The sequence below is a fragment of the Elephas maximus genome, chromosome 9 (assembly GCF_024166365.1).
Source record: "Elephas maximus indicus isolate mEleMax1 chromosome 9, mEleMax1 primary haplotype, whole genome shotgun sequence".
In the NCBI taxonomy this organism is placed as follows: Eukaryota; Metazoa; Chordata; class Mammalia; order Proboscidea; family Elephantidae; genus Elephas; species Elephas maximus.
The window spans coordinates 114,875,386-114,901,794 of record NC_064827.1 but is presented as its reverse complement, the minus strand read 5'-3'; the positions used below and the strand labels follow the sequence as shown (position 1 = coordinate 114,901,794).

General features: G+C 40.0%; 1 protein-coding gene across 2 annotated transcripts in view; it reads right to left on the bottom strand.

The window, feature by feature from the left end:
• Positions 1-4,287: 4,287 nt before the first annotated feature.
• Positions 4,288-26,409, bottom strand: part of LOC126083166 (transforming protein RhoA-like) — an 885,451-nt gene continuing 863,329 nt past the window's right edge. For both annotated transcript variants that reach the window (XM_049896578.1, XM_049896577.1), the window contains exon 2: positions 4,288-4,713. In XM_049896578.1, coding sequence (XP_049752535.1) covers positions 4,288-4,713 — 426 coding nt within the window. The remainder of the gene's footprint in view (positions 4,714-26,409) is intronic.

Here is a 26,409-nt window from a genome sequence, read left to right as displayed (position 1 = left end):
ATTGACAATGTCCTGCCCATTAAGCAGGGACTTCACCCACTCACATCAGGGGCCTGAGGGTTACTGGTATCACTTATTCCATCTCACCAGTCATGTCAGCGATCTGAGAATATACAATACCTCCCAGTACCTACAGCCAACAGCAATGGGCGCCCAAGCACTGGCTGCAAAACCCACCATGCTACACACTCTAGGAGACAGGGACACACTCTCCACCCAGGCACTTGGGGGCAGCCGTCAGCCCCCTGCATTGCCCAGCACATATAGCCCCCTTCTACAGCCAGATACCTGTGCCTGATCCCAACACCCTTACACAGCCTTGCCTGTCGAGGACTGTAGGTGAGAATCTGTACCATGCACTCAGTGACCAACAACCTGGACACCTGAGTTGCATTTGCACAAGAAAAGTGAACATATTCCTGAGCTTACACACCTACTAGCTACTCTAACCACCTGGAGATAGGATGTGAGGGCTTCAAAGATGTCAGTATCCAAAGCAACTCACACACCCAAACTCTTGGGCATATCTAAAGAAAACAAAACAAAAAGCTAGGACACAGTAAATGAACATACAATGAATAATATAATAACTTATTGATGGGTGGGAGAAAAGAGTAAATATCAAATCAGATAAGAAAGCAGTTCAAAATGGCTCCAGCAAGCAACCAAAATAAAGAACCAGGAAACCATTCAGAGTAAGTTAAGGTCTTGGAATTACTGGAGTTAGAATTCAAAAGATTAATATACAGAGCCCTTCAAGATATCAGGAAGGACACCAGGCAAACTCAGACCAAGCAAAGGAACATGCAGAAAAAGCAATAGACGAATTCAGGAAAACAATGCAAGAACACATTGACAAATTTAACACGTTGCCAGAAATCATAGACAGCAACTAGAAATCTAATGATTAACACTAAAATTTCAGGCTCTTATTTCTCTAGGATATATTCCAAGGAGTGGGATTTCTCGATTTTATGGTAGTTCTATTGCTAGCTTTTTAAGGAAGCATCAAATCGATTACCAAAGTTGTTGTACCATTTTACATTCCCACCAGCAGTGTAGAAGTGTTCCATTCTGTCCAGAACCTTTCCAACATTTATTATTTTGTGTTTTTTGGATTAATGCCAGCCTTGTTGGAGTGAGATGGAATCTCATTGTAGTTTTCATTTACATTTCTCTAATGGCTAATGATGGTGAGCATTTCCTCATGCATCTGTTAGCTACCTGAATGTCTTCTTTAGTGAAGTGTCTGTTCATATCTTTTGCCCATTCTTTAATTGCGTTGTCTTTTTGCAGTTGAGTTTTTGCAGTATCATGGAGATTTTAGAGATGGGGCGCTAATCGGAAATGTCATACCTAAAAACGTATTCCCAGTCTGTAGGCAATCTTTTTACTCTTTTGGTGAAGTCTTTGGATGACCATAGGTATTTGATTTTTAGGAGCTCCCAGTTATCTACTTTTTCTTCTGCATTGTTAGTAATGTTTCGTATAGTGTTTATACCATGTATTAGGGCTCCTAATGTTGTCCCTATTTTTCTTCCATGATCTTTATCATTTAGATTTTGTGTTTGGAGTTTGATCCATTTTGAGCTTATTTTTGTGCATGGTGTGAGGTACAGGTCTGGTTCCTTTTTTGTGGATGCATATCCAGTTATGCCAGCACCATTTGTTAAAAAGACTGTCTTTTCCCAGTTTAAATGCTTTGGGGACTTTGTCAAATATCAGCTGCTCGTATGTGGATGGATTTATGTCTGGATTCTCAATTCTGTTCCATTGGTCTGTGTGTCTGTTGTTGTACCAGTACCAGGCTATTTTGACTACTGTAGCAGTATAATGGGTTCTAATATCAGTTAGAGTGAGGCCTCCCACTTTGTTCTTCTTTTTCAGTAATGCTTTACTTATCTGGGGCCTGTTTCTCTTCTTATCAAGTTGGTGATTTGTTTCTCCATCTCATTAAAAAATGTTGTTGGAATTTGAATCAGAATTGCATTAAATCTATAGATCGTTTTTGGTAGAATAGAGATATTTATAATTAAGTCTTCCTATCCATGAACAAGGTATGTTTTTCCACTTATGTGGTTCTCTTTATGTTTCTAGTGGAAGTGTTTTTTAGTTTTCTTTGTATAAGTCTTTTACATCTCTGGTAAGATTTATTCCTAAGTACTTTATCGTCTTAGGGGCTACTGTAAATGGTCTTGATTTGGTGATTTCCACTTTGATGTACTTTTTGATGGTGTAGATGTATCCAACTGATTTTTGTATGTTTACCTTGTATCCTGTTACTCTGCTGAACTCTTCTATTTGTTTCAGTAGTTGTCTTGAGGAGTCATAAGGGTTTTCTGTGTATAAGATCATGTCATCTTCAAATACTTTGACTTCTTCTTTCCCAATCTGGATGCCCTTTATTTCTTTATCTAGCCTAATTGCTCTGGTTAGGACCTCCAGCACAATGTTGAATCAGAGCAGTGATAAAGGGCATACTTCTCAGGTTCCCAGTCTTAAGGGGAGTGCTTTCAGGCTCTCTCCATTTAGGATGATATTGGCTATTGCTTTGTATAAATGCCCTTTATTATGCTGAGGGATTTTTCCTTCTATTCCTGTTTTCCTGAGAATTTTTATCATGAATGGGTGTTGAACTTTGTCAAATGCCTTTTCTGCATCAATTGATAAAATCATGTGGTTCTTGTCCTTTGTTTTATTTATATCATGTATTACATTAATTGTTTTTCTAATGTTGCACCATCCCTGCATACCTGGTATGAATCCCACTTGGTCAGGATGAATTACCTTTTTGATATCTTGTTGAATTCCATTGGCTAGAATTTTGTTGAGGATTTTTGATTCTAAGTTCATGAGGGATGTTGTTGTTTTTAGGTGCTGTCGAGTTGATTCCGACTCATGGCGACCCTATGCACAACAGAACGAAACACTGCCCGGTCCTGAACTATCCTTATAATCATTGTTATGGTTGAGCTCATTTTTGCTGCTACTGTGTCAATCCATCTTACTGAGGATCTTCCTCTTGTCTGCTGACCCTTTATTCGGCCAAGCATGATGTCCTTCTCCAGGGACTGATTCCTAATGACAATATGTCCTTACATTTTCTTTGTATATTGTGTGTTCCTCATTTTCATAGTAGTTGAATTTATTTTTGCTGAGTCGTTATGTTTTTCTTGGTTTTTATTTTGAAATATGGAATGGTTAGACTTCTTTGTGCTTATCTTAATATTTACCCCTATTTTTCTAAGTAAGAACCTAACTTGTATCATCCTATATCACCTTGTTTTCCTCTCCATATGGAAGATCTATGCCTCCTGTATTTACCCCTCTTTTGTGATTATTGTAATTTTTTACATAATGATTTCAATTGATTCCCTGTTTTGAGCATTTTTTTCTTTTTTAAATTAATCTTATTTTGTTTTGTGATTTCCCTATTTGAGTTGATATCAGGATGTTCTGTTCTGTGACCTTGTGTTGTGTTGGTATCTGATATTATTAATTTTCTGACCAAAGAATTTCCTTTAGTAATTCTTGTATTTTTTTAAAAGGAATTTTCCATCTGACTTTATTTTCAAATACACTTTCTTTTTTAAAAAACCAATACACTTTCTGCAGAGATGACAAATATCAGTATTAGGAAATCCAATTATACAAAAAATACTACATCTAGTCTGGGGTAGATATATTTATTTTTGGTAACATACGTTAAAAAAATATACGTCAAGTGGCACTAATTACATAGTAACTGTAAGGTAACTAACATGAAACCACGGAACTGTAACTTTGCCACAGCTGCGTGGACTTTGGCCTTTCCGGCTGAGCACATTTTCAAAAAACTAGACGCCCACTTCAGAGCAATGCCAGTGAGACCCATTTAGGAGGTGTGTCCTGAAGTGGAGACTCACCAGAATATCTTGCAGCTGACAGGTAATAGGAAGGACATGTTAGGTATAAAGTAGTTACAGCCTAATTCACAAAAGTTACCAACTTTTTCTCTTTCTAGAATGAAGCAAAGAAGTTAAGAAATTCCTTGAATTAGCACCTGGTGTGTCAGGTGGGAGTGCAGAGGAGGGCTGTTAGAGCAGTGTCAGAGGGGCCCTGGTGGGCCAGAGGGGCTGGACATCATTAATAATCGTGGTTGGCTTCTAAATACTGGTAGCAAGATGACTTCTGATTTGTAACCTTAGGTAAATAATAGGTAAATGAAAAAGGCCAGTAGTCATACACTAAGAGTAATAAACAGCACTTCAAAATTAACCACATGAGGGCTGTGCTTACAGCGAGGTTTCACAAGATAAGGCACCCAGATTTTTTCTTTCCACGTCTGGCTTGCGTAGCCGCTCTCGTGACTGTTTCAAAAACCTCCCTCACTCCCTCTTTGGTCTTTGCTGAACACTCCATGTACCCAAAAGCACCAATCCTGTTTGCCATATCCCTGTCTTGTTCAGGTTTTACCAGCTCCTGCTTCATCTTGGCTAGCTCCCGCCTTGTGTGCTCATCATTCCAAAGATCCTTCTTATTCCCAACCAGGATGATGGGCACACTGGGACAGAAATGCTTGACTTCTGGGGTCCATTTTTCTGGGATGTTTTCTAAACTATCAGGGCTGTTGATGGAGAAACATATCAGTATGACATCAGTGTCCGGGTAGGAGAGGGGCCTCAGACGATCATAGTCTTCTTGCCCAGCTGTGTCCCACAAAGCCAACTCTACCTGCTTTCCTTCCACTTCAATATCTGCCACATAGTTCTCAAACACTGTGGGCACATACACCTCGGGGAACTGATCAGTGCTGAAGACTATGAGCAAGCAGGTGTTGCCACAAGCTCCATCACCAACAATCACCAGATTCTTCCTGTTGGCAGCCATCACTTACAAATGTGCTGCGAGATGTCCGGCCTGTGTGGCAGAAGTTCTACAAAGTACCTTGAACTTCTCAAATGAAAGGCACTTTGGCGGTGACTCCGAGTCCGGCCTTTCCGTGGAGAGGACACCGCTCCACAAGTCATGAGCTCGGAGGCGCTGGCTGGTCGCTGAGGAGGCGGCAGCTGACTAACGAGAGACCCGAGGAAGGATGGCAGGTGGTGGGCGGGAGCTCTAGCGAGCGAGGGCAGGCGGTGGCAGGAGGGTAGGGAGCGACGTCTCCTTTAGTAATTCTTGTAGCTTTGGTTTGGTTTTTGCAAATTCTCTAAGCTTGTGTTTGTCTGTAAATGTTTTAATTTCACCTTCATATTTGAGAGAAAGTTTTGCTGGATATATGATTCTTGGCTGACAGTTTTTCTCCTTCAGTGCTCTAGATATGTCATCCCATTGCCTTCTTGCCTGCATGGTTTCTGCTGAGTAGTCTGAACTTACTGATTCTCCTTTGTAGGTGACTTTTCTTTTATCCCTGTCTGCTTTTAAAATTTTCTCTTTATCTTTGGTTTTGGCAAGTTTGATGATAATATGCCTTGGTGATTTTCTTTTTGGATCAATCTTGTATGCGGTTAGATGAGCATCTTGGATAGATATCCTTTCGACTTTCATAATGCCAGGGAAGTTTTCTGCCAACAGATCTTCAACTATTTTCTCTGTATTTTCTGTTATCCCTCCCTGTTCTGGAACCCCAATCACATGCAAGTTATTCTTCTTGATAGAGTCCCACATGATTCTTAGGGTTTCTTCATTTTTTTCATTTCTTTTATGTGATTTTCTTCAACTATTTTGGTGTCAATTGCCTTACCCTCCACCTCCCCCACTCTGCATTCCAATTCCTTGATTCTGCTCCTCTGACTTCCTATTGAGTTGTCTAATTCTGTAATTTTACTGTTAATCTTTTGGATTTCTGAATGCTGTCTCTCTATGGATTCTTGCAACTTACTAATTTTTCCACTATGTTCTTGAATAATCTTTTTGAGTTCTTCAACTGCTTTGTCAGTGTGTTCATTGGCTTTTTGTGTAGATTGCCTTATTTCATTTTTGAGGTCATCCCTGATGTCTTGAAGCATTCTGTAAATTAGTTTTTTGTATTCTGGATGTGGCAATTCCAGAATTGTATCTTCATTTGGGAAAGGTTTTGATTCTTTAATATGGGGATTTGTAGAAACAATCATGGTCTGCTTCTTCATGTGATTTGATATCGACTGCTGTCTCCAAGCCATGTAGAAGATATTGTAATGATTTATTTTATATTGCTCACTGAGTCTTATCTTCTTGTTTTGTTTTGTTTCAGTATACCCAGATGGGGTACTACGTTGCACTGTCTTGATTGTTGTAGCCTTTGAATCATTTATGTCCTATTACCAGCTGGTTTAAGCTGTTACCAGATATATAAGCCTAAGAGTCCATTCACTATTCTTGAATAGAATCAGCTTAAGTGTTCTGATTTTGGGTCACCAAGTGTGTGGTGTAGACTGTAACCTATTAACTTAGAGAAGTAGTGGTGATAGTTGTGTGCACCAGATTCTCATAGCGGCAGGGGGCACACTCCAAGGAGGGCAGGATGCTGACAGCATTCCTCCACGTGCCAGTGAGGTAAGAGTGTCTCTAATCCTAGAGCATATTGGTGGGTGGGCTCTGCAGCTGTACCTTAGGCACCCAATGCTTGTAACTCTAAAGATTGGTAGGCGTCACTATCCTAAGACCCCATTAGCAGGTGGCTAGCTGGTTTGGGTGGAGCTTCAGCCCTCAGTTCCCCTGTGTGGGTCAGTGAGGGCTCTGTTTAATAGGTAGAAAGGCATCAGACCTTGAAAACTTGTCTTTCCACTTCTTTGCTACAACAATTACAGTCAGATCTCTATCAGAATTGCCTTTACATTATAACAGGCACCTTGTTCCCTGCAGGGATGAAAGCCAAGGACTGTGGATCTTATATGCTTGGCTGGACCTGGTTCTGTATTTTTATTCCAGTTTAGGGAAATCGGAAGAATTTTTTCCCCGTGGTTGTTAGTTGCTGCTTCTCTCAGGCCAAGAGAAAGGGTTAGTGGAAAGAAAAAAAACACCTCAGAGTACTTCACTCCCTGGCCTAGGCAATTCCAATGTTAATGAAGCTAGCTGGGGCAGGGAGGGGGGGATCAGATAGATAGGAGAGAGTAGCCACGGGAAATATAGACAAAGTTACTTATCTTGCTTGGTGATGACTGTTTTATCTGAGATTCCAAAGGGGCCTGTAGCCTGTGTGCGCTGGCTTGGTTGAGATTGCCCCCCCAGGGTCAGGCCTGTGTCCCGTGCTTACACCATCTCAGAAAGCTGTGCTCAGCTCCTCTGTGCTTAGTCCAAAGCCCAGCATGAAGGTTTTCTGACTGGGACTGTGGCTCCAGGCTCCGAAAACAATCGCTGCTTCTCCGTGGTTGCTAGTTCTCTTGTCAGCGTGCAGCCTGCTTGCTCTGGCTGATCATTTACCAAGGTTACTCCAGCGGTTTATGGGTTAGGGCTGTGTCCTGTGCTTGCCCCATCTGAGTAAGCCGCAATCAGCCCCACCACTCTGGTACCGGGGAACCACGAGGGCTCAAGGCTGCGGGCTCAGGACGCCGGTTGCAGAAGCGGCTGCTGCTTCAGGGCGCGTTTTTTGCTCCCGTCACTGAGGTCAACTCTTTAGTTCAGTGTTTGATGTTCGGGGTTCGTAGATTGTCATGTATATGAGCAATTCACTTGCTTTTCAAAGTCTTTTTTGCAAGAGGGATCCACAGTAGTTCTACCAAGTCAGCCATCTTGGCCCCGCCTCCTCCTTTTCTAATTTTTTAATTTGGTTTCTTCTAGTGGCTGAGGGTTTCTTTTGTTGCTCTCTTTCAATTTGTTCAAGTTGTAGGGATAATTTTTTGATTTTGGCCCTTTCTTCTTCTTGGATGTGTGCATTTATTGATATCAATAAATGAGCACTGCTTTCGCTGTGTCCCAAAGATTCTGATAAGAAGTGTTTTCATTCTCATTGTATTCTATGAATTTCTTTATTCCATCTTTAATGTCTTGTATAACCCAGTCCTTTTTGAGCAGGGTATTGTTCAGTTTCCAAGTGTTTGATTTCTTTTCCCTGCTTTTTCTGTTATCGATTTCTATTTTTATGGCCTTATGGTTAGAGAAGATGCTTTGTAATATTTCAGTGTTTTGGATTTTTCTAAGGCTTGCTTTATGACCTAATATGTGGTCTATTCTAGAGAATGTTCCATGTGCACTAGAAATAATGTATAAATGGCTGTCGTTGGGTGGTGCATTCTGCATATATCTATGATGTCATGTTGGTTTGTTGTGGCATTTCGATATTCCGTGTCTTCATTGAGCTTCTTTCTGGATGTCCTGTCCTTCACCGAAAGTGGTGTGTCATAGTCTCCGACTATTACTGTGGAGCTGTCTGTCTCACAGTTCAATGCTGTTAGAATTTGTTTTCTGTCTCTTGCAGCCCTGTCATTGGGTGCATAAATGTTTAATATGGTTATATCTTCTTTGTATATTGTCTCTTTAATGATTATATAGTGTCCTTCCCTATCTTTAATGATGGATTTAACTTTATAGTCTCTTTTGTCAGAAATTAATATTGCCACTCTCGCTCTTCTTTCATTGTTGTTTGCTTCATATATTTTTTTCTATCCTTTGCGTTTAAGTTTGTGTCTCTAAGTCTAAGGTGTGTCTCTTGTAGGCAGCATATAGACGGATCATGTTTTTTACTCCATTCTGCCACTCTCTGTCTCTTTATTGGTGCATTTAGCCCATTTACATTCAGCGTAATTACAGATAGGTAAGAATTTCGTTTTGATGTTTTTTTGTGTGTATTGTTGACAGTTTGTTTTTCCCAGTTAATTTTATGTGCTGAGTAGATTATCCTTATATATTCTCCTTTCCTCATATTTTTGTTGTTCATTTTGTTTCTGCTGGGTCTCTATTTTTTCTTGCATTTTATTTTGATGTGTAGGATAATTTGTCTACTTTGTGCTTACCTTATTATTTACCCCTATTTTTCTAAATTTTAACTTAACTTTTATTTCTTGTATCACCTTATCTTCCGTTCCATATGGAAGATATATGACTACATTTCTTTGTCCCTCTTTATTGTTTTAATGTAGTCTTCTTTTACATAATACCATTGGTGTTTCCCTGTTTTGAGTGTTTTTATAATCTTGATTTATTTCTGGGGTTTCCCTGTCTGGGTCGACTTCCGTTTGCTCTGCCCAGTGTTCTAGTGTTGGATTGATACCTGATATTGTTCCTTTTCTAACCAAAGAACTCCCTGTAGTATTTCTTGTAGTTTTGGTTGGGTATTTATGAAATCCCAAAACTTCTGTTTATCTGGAAATGTCCTAGTTTCACCTTCATGTTTGAGAGACAGTTTGGTGGATATATGATTATTGGCTGGCAATTTTTTTCCTTCTTTTTTTTATATAAGTCATCCCACTGCCTTCTTGCCTGCATGGTTTCTGCCGAGTAGTCAGAGTTTATTCTTACTGACTCTCCTTTGTAGGTGACTTTGCGTTTATCCCTAGCTGCTCTTAAAATTCTCTCTTTATCTTTGGTTTTTGCAAGTTACATTATAAAATGCCTTGGTGACTTTCTTTTAAAATCTACCTTATGTGGAGTTTGGTGAGCATCTTGGATAGATATCTTCTTATCTTTCACGATATCAGGGAAGTTTTCTGCCCACAAATCTTCAACAGTTCTCTCTGTATTTTCTGTTATCCCTCCCTGTCCTGGTACTCCAATCACTTCTAGGTTATCCCTCTTGATAGTGTCCCACATGATTCTTAAGGTTTCTTTGTTTTTTAAAATTCTTTTATCTGATTTTTCTTCAAATATGTTGGTGCCAAGTGCTTTATCTTCAAGTTCAGAAATTCTGCCTTCCGCTTGCTCAATTCTGCTCCTCTGACTTTGTATCGAGTTGTCTACTTGTGTAATTTTATTGTTAATCTTCTGAATTTCTGATTGCTGTCTACGTATTTTTCCAGCTTATTAAATTTTTCATTATGTTCCTGAATCATTTTTTTAATTTCTTTAACTACTTCCTCTGTGTGTTCCTTGGCTTGTCCTGCATATTGCCTGATTTCCTTCCTGATGTCTTGAAGGGTTCTGTATATTAATCTTTTGGGTTCTGCCTCTGTTAATTCCAGGAAGGCACTTTCTTCTAAAAGATCCCTTGATTCTTTGTTTTGAGAGCCTGTTGAGGTGCCCATGGTCTGTTTTCTTTATGTGACTTGATATTGACTGTTGTCTCTGAGCCATCTGTAAGTTATTGTATTAGTTTATTTTATGTTTGTTTATTGTGTCATGGCTTCTTGCTTTGTTTTGTTTTGATATGCCCAAATGGGTTGCTTGAGTGAGCTAGCTTGACTCTTTTTGTCTTTGGAACTCTGATGTCCTGTCCCCAGATGGCTAGAGCTGTTATCAGGTATATCAGTCTAGGAGTCCATTCACTTTTATTGTATGAATGCAACTCAGGTGTCCAGGTAGATGATCATCAAGTGCGTGGTACAGACGCAGTTCTACAGTCTTTGAGGGGCGGGGTGATGGGTGTCGGTACCGGTATCTGGTTGCAGCAGGACTTCACACTCGGAACGAGGCAGGGGGCTGAGAATTATCCCCCAAGTGTGTCTGAGGAAAGCATGTCCCTGTTCCCTATAGCATACAGGTAGGTGAGTTCTGCAGATGGACAATGGGCACCCAATGTTTTTGGTTATAATAACTGAGAGGTACGAGTTGTCCTTGGACCCTTTTCGTGGGTGGCTGGGTGATGTGAGTGGAGCCACCAGTCTTAGACCCCTGATGTGGGTAGGTGAGGACCTTGTTTGATAGGCAAAGCAATGTCAAACATCAATTACCCCCCCTTTCCACCACACATCTGAAACAGTTGTAGTCTGCCAAGAAGAGCCTATTCTCCTGAAATAGGCCCATATAGGTCCATTCATAGGGGAAAGGTACTCAAAGTCCATGGACTGTTTATGCCTGGAGAGGAGCCGCTTCTGTCCTGAGTTCACCCGGTTAGTGGAACTGGTAAATTATCTTTCCCCCAGTTCCAAATTTATTCCTTTTCCAAGGCCAGGAAAATGGCTCTAGGTGCTGAACAAGGCTTATCTCAGGCCCGGGGAAATTAGCCACTGAAGCCAGGTTGGTGGGCGTGGATGGTAAAGCATACACAAGTACTTTGCTTTTGCTGAGAGTGGTGTTCTTCTCTGGTTCCGGAGGTGTGTGTAGGCCGTGTGGCTGGCTGCTTCTCCATGGGGAAACTGCAGCTGAAAGCTTGTAGCAGCCCATGGAAGCCACTCCCAGGAATGTTGCCTGAGGGCTCCTGGCGATTCAGGTCCAGTAACTCCTCTCCGCTTCTGAACTGTCTCTTCCTCCACCTGCCCCTCAGTTCATTTTCTAACCTTGACTTTGATGTTCGGGCTGCTAGCTTGTCATAAATATACTCATTTCACTTTTTGGGGGGATCTTTGTTGTAAGAGCGTTCGCCAGAACCGCCAGAATCATCTATTCTACAATCTTGACCTTACCCCCCAAGTTTCTTTTTTGTGTCTTTCATTTCCTCCATTCTGTTTGGCTGTAGATAAGTAGAGACCAATAGTTGTATCTTAGAAAGCCAGTATCAAGCTTTTAAAACCCCAGACACTACTCAGCAAACTCGGACGTGAAGTATAACTTTAGGAACTCTGTTACGCCCGTGTACCCAGATGTTCCGCTAGACTCTATTCCTAATACTTCAAATCCAGAAAACTAATCCCATGAGGTGTTTGGTTATGTATAAGAAATATTAATAAGTCTGCCCTCTATTTGATTTATTATATATGTAACTATGTGTGCATACATTCCCATAGATGTATATGCATAAACATATTCACGTATATATACACTTATGTGTACTTATACACATAAATGCCTACCTGAATACATATATAATATCTGTTATATAAAACCAGTTCCGTCAAGTCGATTCCGACTCATGGCGACCCTATAGGACAGAGTAGAACTGCCCCATAGGGTTTCCAAGGAGCGCCTGGCAGATTCGAACCGCCTACGCTTTGGTTAGTAGCCGTAGCGCTTAAGCACTACACCACCAGGGTTTCCAATCTATTATATATATTTATATATATACCCACATATATATTTTTGGTCATTTCTGCTTATGTTTGAAAATTATACGTTATGTGCTATTACCAACAAATTATTTTTTTTGTGCACATTTTACTCACATGGATTGCCGTCGTCCAGCTGTGTGCACTTCACTCTCATTCGGTGTTACCTTTCCCATCACCAAGAGTAACCAGTGTGTACTCTCTAGAGAGTGAATTTCCACTTCATTCCACCCCAACTCTGGTAAACACATTATTTTCTGCATATTTTTATTAGTTCATCTCATTTCATAAATGTGATAACCTAGAATATTTCTTTTATTATGAGACTTATTTCACTCAAGATAATGTCCTCCAGGTTCTTCCATGTTCCAAGGAGCTTAGGGAACTCATATTTCTCTATTGCTGAGTAGTATTTCATTGTATGTATGTACCACATTTTACTTATCCATTCATCCATTGGTGGGCAGTTAGGTTGTTTCCATCTTTTTGCTCTTGTGAATAGTGCTGCGGTGAAAATAGGTGTGCATATGTCTGTTCCTGTCACTTCTATCAGATCCCTAGGGCAAATAGCTGGAGTGGAATTGCTGGATTATATGGCAGCTCTGCCAGGAGTTTTTTGAGGAACCACCAGACTGTTTTGAAATTGGCTATATCATTTTGAGTTTTCACCAGCAACAGATGAGAGTTCCAATTTATCCAAATCCTCTCCAACACTTGTTATTTTCCCATTTTTTAGTTTTTGATTTTATTATTGTAGCCATCACAGTGGGAGTGAAATGGCATCTCATTTTGATATTGATTTGCATTTCCCTGATGCCTAATGCCATTGAGCACCTCTTCTCGTGTCTGTTGGTCATCGAATATTCTCATTGGTGAAATGTCTGCTCATGTTCTTTGCCCACTTCTTGATATGATTGTCTTTTGGTTATGAAGTTGTAAAAGTGTTATATATTTTAGATATTAGACTCTAATCACTTATATAATTCCCAAAGAATTTTTCCCAGTCCGTAGGCTGTCTCTTCCCTATTTTTATTGAGTCTTTTGATGAGCACAAGCATTTAACTCTTATGAGGTCCAAGTTATCTATTATGTTTTCTGATGCTTGTGCATTCAGTATTGTGTTTGATAATCTATCATTTGAAAACCAATTATGTCCAAAAGGTTTGCCCCTCCATTTTTTTCATAGAACTGCATGATTCTAAATTTAAATTTAGCTCCTTGATCCATATTGATTTAGTTTTTGTGTATGTTGTGGGGTATGGATCTTGTTTCATTTTTCTGTTTGTGGAAATCCAATTTAGCCTGCACCATTTATTGAAGAGACTATTCTTTTGCCAATGAATGGATTTGGCTTGAAAACCAATTGACCATAGATGTTTGGATTTATTGCTGGATTTTCAGTTCTGTTCCATTGGCCTGTGTGTCTATGTTTAAACAAGTACTAGGCTGTTTTGATTTACTGTAGCTGTGTAATCTGTTTTGAAGTGAGAAACTATGAGGCCTGCTGCTTTGTTATTTTTCAAATTGCTTTGACTATTTCAGGTCTCTCATCTTCCCATAGAAAAAGGAGGATTCTTTTTCCATTTTTGAAAAGAAAACTATAGGAATTTTGATTAGGATCATGTTCTATCCATAGGTCACTTTGTGTGTTATTGACATCTTGACTATATTAAGTCTTCCAATCCATGAGCACAGAATTTCTTTCCATCTATCTAGGTCTTCTTTAAGATCTTTCAGTAGTGTTTTATACTTTTCGTTGTATAAGGCTTTCGTATCAATGGGTACATTTATTCCTATGTTTTATTTTCTTAAACGGTATTGTAAAACGACTTGTTTTCCTTCCATAAATATTTATTTTGTAATAAAAATGTTATAAATTTTTATTCGATTTCATAAATTCTAAGGGTGCAGCTTATGCCATTCCACCTGTGTGGAGCAAGAACCTAGGGAAAGCAAGGAGCTCCTTTCTGTGACCTGGTTCTCAACTGTCCTGGTCAAGGAAACAAGTAAATTTCAGACAAAACATTGGTGCCTCAACATTTCTTGTGAAATGTCTGTATATTAAGCAAATGCAGCAAGAAAAACTGTATGACAGTAAATATAGTAGGTAAAACTTTTGGAATGGCATCAGGAGAAAGTATGTCTTACAGCATTTCCAGGTCTAAAATTCTTAGGTTGTCCAGTTCTGTAATGGAACTTTCCAAGTGAATAGGAAAAAGAAACAGTATTTTTTGAAAGCTTATTCAGAGGAAGAAATGATTGTGGTCCAAAGTGTATCTAAATGTGGAAGAGCACTCTTCCCAATTCCGGGATACTGTATTTTAAGTGGAGCCCTGGTTGCTAAGTGGCTAAGAGCCCCGCTGCTAACCAAAAGGTGGCAGTTCAAATCCACCATCCACTCCTTGGAAACCCTGTGGATAAGTTCCACTCTGACTGGTAGGGTTGCTGTGAGTCAAAATCCACTTGATAGCAAAGGGTAAGCTTAGGGAAGGAGCCCTGACTGTGCGAGGTTAAGCGCTGGGTTGCTAAGCAAATACCCAGCAAATAAGGCTCTGGCTGCAGAGGAAAAACAGCAGGGAATCTGCCCCCATAAAGATTACAGCCTAGGAAACGCTATGGGGCAGTTCTACTGTGTCATATAGGGTCTCCATGAGGGGAGATTGACTCCATGGCACAAAAACAATGACGAGAATTTTTACAAATTGTGAGTGGTGGCTTCAGACACACTCTTTTGGCAGAAGGGTTGATGTGGAGGTTCTGGGTGAGGAGGTGTCGCCTGCTTTCCAAGAAGCCTCAGAATTCACCCCAGATGCTTTGTTCTCTGCTCCTACAGTGCTCTTCATAAACCCATTACCGTAGAGTCGATTCTGACCCCTAATGATCCTGTAGGACAGAGTAGAACTGCTCCATAGGACTTCCAAGGAACGCTTGGTAGATTCGAACAACTGGCCTTTTGGTTAGGAAGCAGCAGCTCTTAACCACTCTGCAACCATGGTTCAGGGAACCCCATTCCCACCCTGCTTTAGGAGCTCACGCATGTGCACAACCTCCTGGAACAGGGCTCTGGGGCGCACGACTGCCTCCCTCTAAGGGCTTCAGGCTTTAGTGGTGGAAAGTCCCCTTCAGGGAGGCGCAAGGCAGGAGCAGGGAAGGCAGGGCCCCTAAGGGTAGGTCTCACAGCTGTGCTGAGCTGGGCTGTGCCAGGGCAAGGCCTCAAACCCTGAGCACAGAGCGCACCGCTTTTCCGCTTCCTCATAGTTCAGTTCTATTACAAAGGAAGGTAATGGACACGCAAACTCACCCTTAGTAATGTTGCTGGTATACTTTCCCCTCCTATATGGTCTTGGGTTATTTGCAGGCGTTGGTTTTGTATTGGGAGATCCCCTTTCATGGTGTAGAATTCAGTGCCCTCGGGTGGATAGCTTCTCCTGTGCTGGCAGTATTTATACCACGGGTAATGGCAAACGCTGCATCTCAGGACTGCAGTGATTGTTTTCCTAATTGGTGGACTAAAAATGAGGGGAGAAATTTCAATAATGCCTCTTTAAACTGACAAGTGTGTCAAGTCATTATCTATTACATTCTGAATAAAGCTAATTTTGAACAGTTCTTCAGGATTTGAAAAGCACTCTCGTTTAAGCTCGGAAAAATCTGTCAAGGAAAATTCAGTCAAGTTCCAACCTCCGAGCTCGCTTCTCTTAGGTCCTCCTTGTTAACATAAGAAACATGTCAACCAACATTCATGTTGAAATGGCACTCATTAGGCCAGGAAGTGAGTGATTTTGCTGAATTGACTAAAATCCAACCGTTTATTTGTAGTGTCCTGTCATGAAATCATGATTGACTTGCAAGCATGATAGGTTGAGGATGCAAGAGATTGGCCAAGATCAGCAAAACCATCCTTCTAATGATCTGTGTGTATATACAATTTCCAGTCACGAGTATTACATGTTTGATTGAGATCATTAACTTGTGTGCCACTTCTCCATTTGTATCTGGGACAATTTACATTTATTGCTAACTCTGCAGAAAGCCAGTGTGGGTGTGTAATCCTTTGCCAGCACACAACTGCGTGTGCATTTGAGGCTGTAAGGTGCTGTATGTGTGCTTCCATCCTGAAGGAGTGGAGGGAGTGTCAGTGGGTGTATTTGGAATGTGCGGTACGTGTGTATATTAACAGGCTGTCGGGGTCAGTGTGTGTACTTGAGGAGTTGAGAAAGTTCTGTATTTTTTATTATGACTTAAAACATATTTTATTACAAAATAACCCTTCAGAATATTTTTGTTCCCTGGCAGATATAAACATGTCGGCACTCTGTTTATTCCAGAGCATGGGAAACATCGTTCTATAACCAGTTTTCTGGATTAAGAACAAACACTGCCAATCTTTTCCATGTCAGTAAATGCAGGTCTATTCACATAGGTTTTCAGTGCACTTTCTTTTTGGCTTAAATCAGCAAAAACTTATTTTGCTTTTTATTTGAAAAACAAATTAGTGTGCTTTAAGTGAAAGTTCACAATCAAGTCAGTTTCCATACAAAAACTTATGCACTTCGCTTTGTTACCCAAGCTGCCCTTCCTATAATGTGGCAGCACACTCCTCCCCTCCACCGTGCTTTTCCTGTGTCCATTCAACCAGCTCCTGTCCCTCTCTGCCCTCGCATCTCACCTCGGAACACGAGCCAGCCACTTAATCTCAAGTATGTACTTGAGCTAAGAAGCACACTCCTCACCAGTACCATCTTATGTCTCATACAGCAGTCTAACCTTTGGCTGAAGAGTTGGCTTAGGGAATGGTTTTAGTTTTAGGCTAACAGAGTGTCTGGGGGCCATGTCTTCTGGGGTCCCTCCAGTCTCAGTCAGACCATTAAGTCTGATCTATTTACTAGAATTTGACTTCTACACCCCACTTTTCTACTGCTCCATTAGGGACTTCTGTTCCCTGTTAGGGTGGTCATTGGTGGTAGCCAGGTACCATTTAGTTCTTCTGGTCTCAGACTGATGAAGTGTCTGGTTTATGTGGCCCTTTCTGTGTTTTGGACTCATATTTTCCTTGTGCTTTGGTGTTCTTCATTCTTCTTTGTTCCAAGTTGGTTGGGACCAATTGATGCATATTAGGTGGCCTATTGCTAGCTTTAAAGACCCCAGAGGCTACTCACCAAAGTGGGATGCAGAACATTTTTTTAATAAACTTCATTATGCCAAATGACTTAGATGTCCCCTGAAACCATGGTTCCCAGACTCCTCCTCCTGATTCTTTGTCCCTTGAAGTGTTTGGTTGTATTCAGGAAACTTCTTAGTTTTTGGTTTAGTCCAGTTGTGCTGACTTCTCCCGTATTGTGTGTTGCCCTTCCCTTCACCTAAAATAATTCTTGTCTACCATCTAGTTAGTGAATACCCCTCTTCCTCCCTCTGCCCTCCTAACCAGCAAAGAATGTTTTCTTCTGTGTGTAAACCTTTTCTTCAGTTCTTATAATAGTGGTCTCATACAACATTTGTCCTTTTGTGACTGACTAATTTCACTCAGCATAATGCCTTCCAGATTCCTCCATGTTACGAAATGTTTCATGGATTCATCAGTGTTCTTTATTGATGCGTAATGTTACATTGTGTACATATACCATAATCTATTTATCCATTCAACTGTTGATGGACACTTTGGTTGCTTTCAACTTTTTGCTGTTGTAAATAGTGCTGCAGTGAACATGGGTGTGCTTATATGTGTTTGTGTAAAGTCTCTTATTTCTCTAGGATATATTCCAAGTAGTGGGATTGCTGAATCATGTGATCGTTCTATTTCTAGTTTTTTAAGAAAGAGCCAAATAAATTTCCAAAGTGGTTAAACAATTTCACATTCCCACCAGCAGTGTATAAGTGTTCCAGTCTCTCCACAACCTCACCAACATTTATTATTTTGGGATTTTTGGATTTATGCCAGCCTTGTTGCAGTGAGATTGAATCTGATGGTAGTTTTCATTTCCATTTCTCTAATGGCTAATGATGGTGAGCATTTCCTCATGCATCTGTTCGCCACCAGAATGTCTTCTTTAGTGAAGTGTCTGTTCATATCCTTTGCCCATTTTTTAATTGGGTTATTTGTCTCTTTGCAGTTGAGTTTTTGCAATATCGTGGATTTTAGAGATCAGGAGCTGATCAGAAGTGTCATAGCTAAAATCTTTTTCCCAGTCTGTATGTAGGTAGTCTTTTTATTCTTTTGGTGAAGTCTTTGGATAGGCATAGGTGTTTGATTTTTAGGAGCTCCCAGTTATCTAGTTTCTCTTCTGCATTGTTTGTAATGTTTTTTATACTGTTTATGCCATGGATAAGGGCTCCTAGCGCTGTCCCTATTTTCTCTTCCATGATCTTTATCGTTTAGATTTTATATTTAGGTAGTCTTTGATCCACTTTCAGTTAGTTTTGTGCATGGTGTGAGATATGGCCCTTGTTTAATTTTTTTGCAAATGGATATCCAGTCATGCCAGCACCACTTGTTAAAATGACTATCTTTCCCCCATTTAACTGACTTTGAGCCTTTTTCAAATATCAGCTGCTCGTATGTGGATAGGTTTATGTCTGGATTCTTAATTCTGTTCCATTTGTCTATGTATCTGTTTTTGTACCAGTATCAGGCTGTTTTCCCTACTGTGGCAGTATAATGGTTTCTAAAGTCAGGTAGAGTGAGGCTTCCCGCTTTTTTCTTTTTTCTCAGTAATGCTTTACTTATCCTGGGATACTTTCGCTCCGTATGAAGTTGGTGATTTGTTTCTCTATCTCATCAAAAAGTGTCAATGGAATTTGGATGGGTATTTCATTGAATCTATAGATGGCTTTTGGCAGAATAGACATTTTTACAATGTTGCGCCTTCCTATCCTTGAGCAAGGTATCTTTTTCCACTTATGTAGGTCTCTTTTGGTTTCGTGTGGTTGTGTCTTGTAGTTTTTCTTGTATAAGTCTTTTACATCTCTGATAAGATTTATTCCTAAGTATTTTATCTTCTTGGGGGCTAATGTAAATTGTATTGATTTGGTGATTTCCTCTTCGATGTTCTTTTTGTTGGTATAGAGGAATCCAACTGATTTTTGTATGTTTATCTTGTATCCTGATACTCTGCTGAACTATTAGTTTCCGTAGTTTTCTTGAGAATTCTTTAGGGTTTTCTGTGTATATGATCATGTCATTGGCAAATAGAGATACTTTTACTTCTTACTTATCAATCTGGATGCCCTTTATTTCTTTAAGTAGCCGAATTGCTCTGGCTAGGACCTCCAGCAGAATGTTGAATGAGAGTGGTAATAAAGGGCATCCTTGCCTGGTTCCCAATTTCAAGGGGAATGCTTTCAGACTCTTTCAGTTTAGGATGATGTTATTGTTGGCTTTGTTTAAATGGCCTTTATTATGCTGAGGAATTTTCCTTCTATTCCTATTTTCCTGAGAGTTTTTTTTTTTTTTATTGTGAATGGGCGTTGAACTTTGTCAAATGCCTTTTCTGCATCGATTGATAAAATCATGTGGTTCTTGTCTTTTGTTTTAGTTATATGATGGATTACATTGATTCTTGTTCTAATGTTGAACCATCCCTGCATACCTGGTTTGAATTTCACTTGGTCATGGTGAATTTTTTTTTTTTTTTTTTTTGGTATGTTGTTGAGTTCTATTGGCTAGAATTTTGTTGAGGATTTTTGGATCTAAGTTCATGAGGGATATAGGTCTGTAATTTTTTTTTTTCGTGTCTTTACCTGGTTTTGGTATCAGGGAAATGCTGGCTTCATAAAATGAGTTTGGGGGTATTCCGTCCTTTTCTGTGCTCTGAAATACCTTTAGTAGTAGTGGTGTAATTCTCCGAAAGTTTGGTAGAGCACTGCAGTGAAGCCATCCAGGCCAGGGTTTTTTTTGTTGTTGTTGTTGGGAGTTTTTTGATTACCTTTTCAGTCTCTTCATTTGTTATGGGTCTATTTAGTTGTTTTTTACCTCTGTTTGCTAATTTAGATAGGTAGTGTTTTTCTAGGAATTCATCCATTTCTTCTAGGTTTTTGAAATTTGTTAGAATACAATTTCTCGTAGTAATCTCATATGACTCTTTTAATTTCAGTCTGGTTGGTTGTAATATGGCCGATCTCATTTCTTATTCAGGTTATTTGCTTCCTCTCCTGATTTTCTTTTGTCAGTTTGACAATGGTTTATCAGTTTTGGTAATTTTTTCAAAGAACCAGCTTTTGGTATTGTTAATTCTTTCAATTGTTTTTCTGTTTTCTCTTTCCTTTACTTCTGCTTTAATTTTTATTGTTTCCTTTCTTCTAGTACTTGAAGGTTTCTTTTGTTGCCCTCTTTCTACTTGTTCAAGTTGTAGGGATAATTCTTTGATTTTGGCCCTTTCTTCCTTTTGTATGTGTGCATTTTTTGACATCAATTGACCTCTGACCACTGCTTTCGCTGTGTTCCAAAGGTTCTGATAGGAAGTGTTTTCATTCTCAATGTGTTCTATGAATTTCTTTATTCCATCTGTAATTTCTTCTATAAACCCAATCTTTCTTGAGCAGGGTATTGTTCAATTTCCAAGTGTTTGATTTCTTTTCCCTGCTTTTTCTGTTATCGATTTCTACTTTTATGGCCTTATGGTCAGAGAAGATGCTTTGTAATATTTCAGTGTTTTGGATTCTGCTAAGGCTTGCTTTATGACCTAATGTGTGGTCTATTCTAAAGAATGTTCCATGTGCACTAGAAAAGAAAGTATACTGTTGGGTGGAGTGTTCTATATATGTCCGTAACGTCGAGTTGGTTGATTGCGGCATTTTGATCTTCCATGTCTTTATTGAGCTTCTTTCTGGATGTCCTGTCCTTCACAGGACAGTCAGCTGTGTTGAAGTTTCCTACTTTAATTGTGGACCTGTATGTCTCAGTTTACAGTGCTATTAGAGTTTGTTTCATGTATCTTGCAGCCCTGTTGTTGGGTGCATAAATATTTAATATGGTTATATCCTCCTGGTATATTGTCCCTTTAATCACTATATACTGTCTTTCCTTATCTTTTGTGGTAGATTTAACTTTGAAGACTATTTTTTTAATTGTATTATATATCCAATTTATACATTTTTTGTTTTTTATAATTTTTATTGTGCTTTAAGTGAAAGTTTACAAATCAAGTCAGTCTCTCACACAAAAACCCATATACACCTTGCTACACACTCCCAATTACTCTCCCCCTAATGAGACAGCCTGCTCTCTCCCTCCACTCTCTCTTTTCATGTCCATTTCACCAGCTTCTAACCCCCTCCAGCCTGTCATCTCCCCTCCAGGCAGGAGATGCCAACATAGTCTCAAGTGTCCACCTGATCCAAGAAGCTCACTCCTCACCAGCATCCCTCTCCAACCCTTGTCCAGTCCAATCCATGTCTGAAGAGTTGACTTCAGGAACAGTTCCTGTCGTGTGCCAACAGAAGTTCTGGGGGCCGTGAACAGCGAGGTCCTTCTAGTCTCAGTCAGACCATTAAGTCTGGTCTTATGAGAATTTGGGGTCTGTATCCCACTGCTCTCCTGCTCCCTCAGGGGTCCTCTGTTGTGTTCCCTGTCAAAGCAGTCATCGGTTGTAGCTGGACACCAACTAGTTCTTCAGGATGATGTAGTCTCTGGTTCATGTGACCCTTTCTGTCTCTTAGGCTCGTAATCGCTTTGTGTCCTTGGTGTTCTTCATTCTGCTTTGATCCAGGTGGATTGAGACCAATTGATGCATCTTAGATGGCTCCTTGCTAGTGTTTAAGACCCCAGACTCCACTCTTCAGAGTGGGATGCAGAATGTTTTCTTTAGAGATTTCATTATGCCAGTTGACTTAGATGTCCCTTGAAACCATGGTCCCCAGACCCCTGCCCCTGCTACGCTGGCCTTCGAAGGATTCAGTTTATTCAGGAAACTTCTTTGGTTTTGGTTTAGTCCAATTGTGCTGACCACCCCCCCCGCCGCCCGCATATTGTGTGCTGTCTTTCCCTTCACCTAAAGTAGTGCCTATCTGCTATCTAATTAGTGAATGCCCCCTCCCTCTCCCCCACCCCCCACTTCTCGTAACCGCAAAAGAATGTTTTCTTCTCAGTTTAAACTCTTTCTGAAGTTCTTATAATAGTGGTCTTATACAATATTTGTCCTTTTGCAGCTGACTAATTTCACTCAGCAGAATGTCTTCCAGGTTCCTCCATGTTATAAAATGTTTCACAGATTCCTCACTGTGAATATACCATAATTTATTTATTCATTCATCCATTGCTGGGCACCTTGGTTGCTTCCATATTTTTGCTATTGTAAACAGTGCTGCAGTAAACATGGGTGTGCATATGTCTGTTCGTGTAAAGGCTCTTATTTCTCTAGGATATATTGCAAGGAGTGGGATTGCTGGATCAGATGGTAGTTCTATTTCTAGCTTTTTAAGGCTGTGCAAATTGATTTTCAAAGGGTTGTACCATTTTACATTCCCACCAGCAGTGTAGAAGTATTCCAGTCTCTCCACAGCCTCTCCAACTTTTATTCTTTTGTGTTTTTTGGATTAATTCCATCCTTGTTGAAGTGAGATGAAATCTCATTGTAGTTTTGATCTGCATTTCTTTAAAGGCTAATGATCGTGAACATTTCCTCATGTATCTGTTAGCTACCTGAATGTCTTCTTTAGTGAAGCGTCCATTCATATCTTTCCTTCCCATTTTTTAATTGGGTTATTTGTCTTTTTGTCTTATTCCTTGTTGTTGATTTTGTTTCTGCTGGGTCTCTATTTTTGTTTCTTGTATTTTATTTTGTTGAGTAGAATAGTTAGTCTCGTTTGTGGTTACCTTAATATTTACCCCTGATATTCTAAGTTTAAGCCTAACTTTTATTTCTTTGTATCGCCTTAGTCTTCCTCTTCATATGGAAGGGGCATGCCTACATTTCTTTGTCCCTCTTTAGTATTTTAATGTTGTCTTCTATTATATAATGACATCACTGTTTCCTCATTGTGAGCGTTTTTTTATCTTGATTTATTTTTGTGATTTCCCTGTCTGGGTTAATATCTGATTGCACTTTCCAGTGTTCTAGTCTTGGGCTGATACCTGATATTATTCATTTTCTAACCAAAGAGCTCCCTTTAGTATTTCTTGTAGTTTTGGTTTGGTTTTTACCAAATCCCTAAACTTCTGTTTATCTGGAAATGTCCTAATTTCACATTCATGTTTGAGAGACAGTTTTGCTGGATATATGATTCTTGGCTGGCAATTTTTTTTTCTTCCAGACTTTATATAAGTCATCCCATTGCTTTCTTGCCTGCATGGTTTCTGCCAAGTAGTCCGATCTCATTCTCATTGAGTCTCCTTTGTATGTGACTTTTCGTTTATCCTTAGCTGCTCTTAAAATTCTCTCTTTATCTTTGGTTTTGGCAAGTTTGATTCTAATATGTCTTGGTGACTTTCTTTTAAAATCTACCTGATGTGGAGTTCGATGAGCATCTTGGATTGATATCTTCTCATCTGTCATGATATCAGGGAAGTTTCTTGCCCACAAATCTTCAACAATGCTCTCTGTATTTTCCGTTATCCCTCCCTGTTCTGGTACTCCGATCACTCGTAGGTTATTTGTCCTGATAGAGTCCCACATGATTCTTAAGGTTTCTTCCCTTTTTTTTTATTTCTTTTATCTGATTTTTTTTTCAAATATATTGATGCTAAGTTCTTTATCTTTAAGATCCTCAATTGTGCCTTGCACTTGCTCAATTCTGCTCCTCTGAGTTTTTATTGAGTTTTCTAATTCTGTAATTCTATTGTTAATCTTCTGAATTTCTGATTGATGTCTCTGTATGGATTCTTGCAGCTTATTAAATTTTTCATTATATTCTTGAAGAACCTTTTTAATTTCTTCACCTGTTTTATCTGTGTGTTCCTTGGCTTGTTTTACGTATTGCCTGATCTCCTTCCTTATGTCTTGAAGTGTTCTGCATATTAATCTTTTGAATTCTGCATCCGGTAATTTCAGGAAGGCAGTCTTATCCAGAAGATCTTTTCATTCTTTGTTTTGGGAGCTTGCTGAAATGATCATGGTCTGTTTCATTATGTGGTTCGATATTGACTGTTGTCTCCGAGGCATCTCTAAGTTATTGTATTAGTTTATTGTATGTTTGCTTACTGTATCCTAGTTTCTGGCTTTGCTTTTTTTTTTTTTGATATGCCCAAATGGGTTACTTGAGTGAGCTAGCTTGATTATTTTCATCTTTGGGGCTCTAACATCCTGTCACCAGATGGCTAGAGCTGTTATGATGTATATGAGCTTATAGTCCATTCATTGTTCTTGTGTAGATTCAGCTCAGGTGTCCAGGTAGCTGGTCATCAAGTGTGTGATACAGGCTCTGTCCTACAGTCTTAGAGTGGCAGGGGTGTTCAGTGTAGGTACCAGTATCTTTTTGCAGCAGGTGGTCACGGTGTAAATAAGGCAGGGGCCTGAGAACCATCCCCTGAGTGTATCTGAGGAAAGCGTGACCCCCTTCCCTAGATCATGCAGGTAGGTGGGTTCTGCAGACAGACCATGGGCACCCAATGCTTTCGGTTGTAAGGACTGGGAGGTACCAGTTATCCTTGGACCCCTGTTGCGGGAGCTGTGTGTCCTGAGAGGAGCCACCAGTCCTTAGGCCCCTTGTGTGGGTAGGTGAGGACTCTGTTTAGTAGGCAAAGCTGTGTCAAATATCAAACACCCACCTCTCCACTGCACAGCTTAAACAGTCACTGTCTGCCAACAAGGGCCTTTTCTTCTGGAAAAGGCCCAGACTGGTCCATGCAGGTGGGAAAGTTATTCAAAGTCCACGGACTGTTTATGCCTGGACAGGAGCTGCTTCTGTCCTGAGCTCCCCAGGTAGTGGATCTGGTAAATTATCTTTTACCCCTGTTGTGAATTTATACCTTCTCCAAATCTGGGAGTATGGGTCAGAATTCTCAAATGGGCCTATCTCAGGCCCGGGGAAATCAACAGCCACTGAAGGCAGTTTCGGGGTGGAGGGCACAGTAGAATATATTCAAGTACTTAGCCTTTGGCAAGAGCGCCGTTCTTCTCTGGTTCCGGATGTGTGAGTAGGCTGTGTGGCTGGCTGCTTCTGCCTGAGAAACCTGCAGCCAAATGCTACCACCAGCCCACTGCAGCCGCTTCAGGATATGGTGCTTGAGGGATTTCAGTGATTCAAGTCCTGCAACTCCTCTCTGTTTCTGAATGGTCTCTCTCCCCCCATGCCACTTAGTCCATTTTCTAACTTTGCCTTTGATGTTTAGGGCTCCTAGCTTGTCGTAAATATACTCATTTCACTTGATTTTTCAGGTCTTTGTTTTAAGAGGGATCGCCAGAAGCATCTGGCTATTTTGACATCTCGGCCCTGACTATGTGCCCATTCCATCTTTTTGGTGTTGTGAACAGTGCTGCAGTGAACATGGGTGTGCATGTATCTGTTTCTGTGAGAGCTCTTATGTCTCTAGGATATATTTCAAGGAGCTGAATTTGTGGATCATAGGGCAGTTCTATTTCTACCTTTTAAGGAAGTTCCAAATCAATTTTAAAAGTGGTTTTACCATTTCACATTCCCACCAGCAGTGTATAAGTGTTCCAGTCTCTCCACAACCTCTCCTACATTGATTATTTTGTGTTTTTTGGATTACTGCTGTCCTTGTTGGGGTAAGATGGTATCTCATTGTAGTTTGATTTGCACTTTTCTGAAGGCTAATGATCATGAGCATTTCCTCAAGTATATCTTAACTTCCTGAATGTCTTCTTTGGTAAAGTGACTGTTGATGTGCCTTGCCCACTTTTTAATTGGATTATATGTCTTTTTGTTGTTCAGGTTGTCAAGTATCTTGCAGATTTTGGAGCTGAGATGCTGATCAGATTTCTTGTAGCCAAAATTTTTTTCCCACTCTGTACATTGTCTTATTACTGTTTGGTGAAGTGTTTGGACGGGCATTAAAAAAAGTTATCTAGTTTCTCTTCTGGTGTTTGTGTGTTGTTAATAATGTTTTGTGTACTGTTTATGCCATGTATTAGGTCTCCTAGTGTTGTCCCTATTTTTTATTCCATGATCTTTATCATTTTAGATTTTATATTTAGGTCTTTGGTCCATTTTTGAGTTACTTTTTGTGCATGGTGTGAAGTATGGTTCTTGTTTCATTTCTTTGCAGATGAACACCCAGTAATGCCAGCACCATTTGTTAAAGAGGCTGTCCTTTCTCTAATTAATGGACATTCGGCCTTTTTCAAATATCAGCTGCTCATATGTGTATGGATTTATTTCTGGATTCTCAGTTCTGTTCCATTGGTCTATGTATCTGGTGTCGTACCAGTACCAGGGTGTTTTAACTACAATGGTGGTATAAAGATTCTAAAATCAGGTAGTA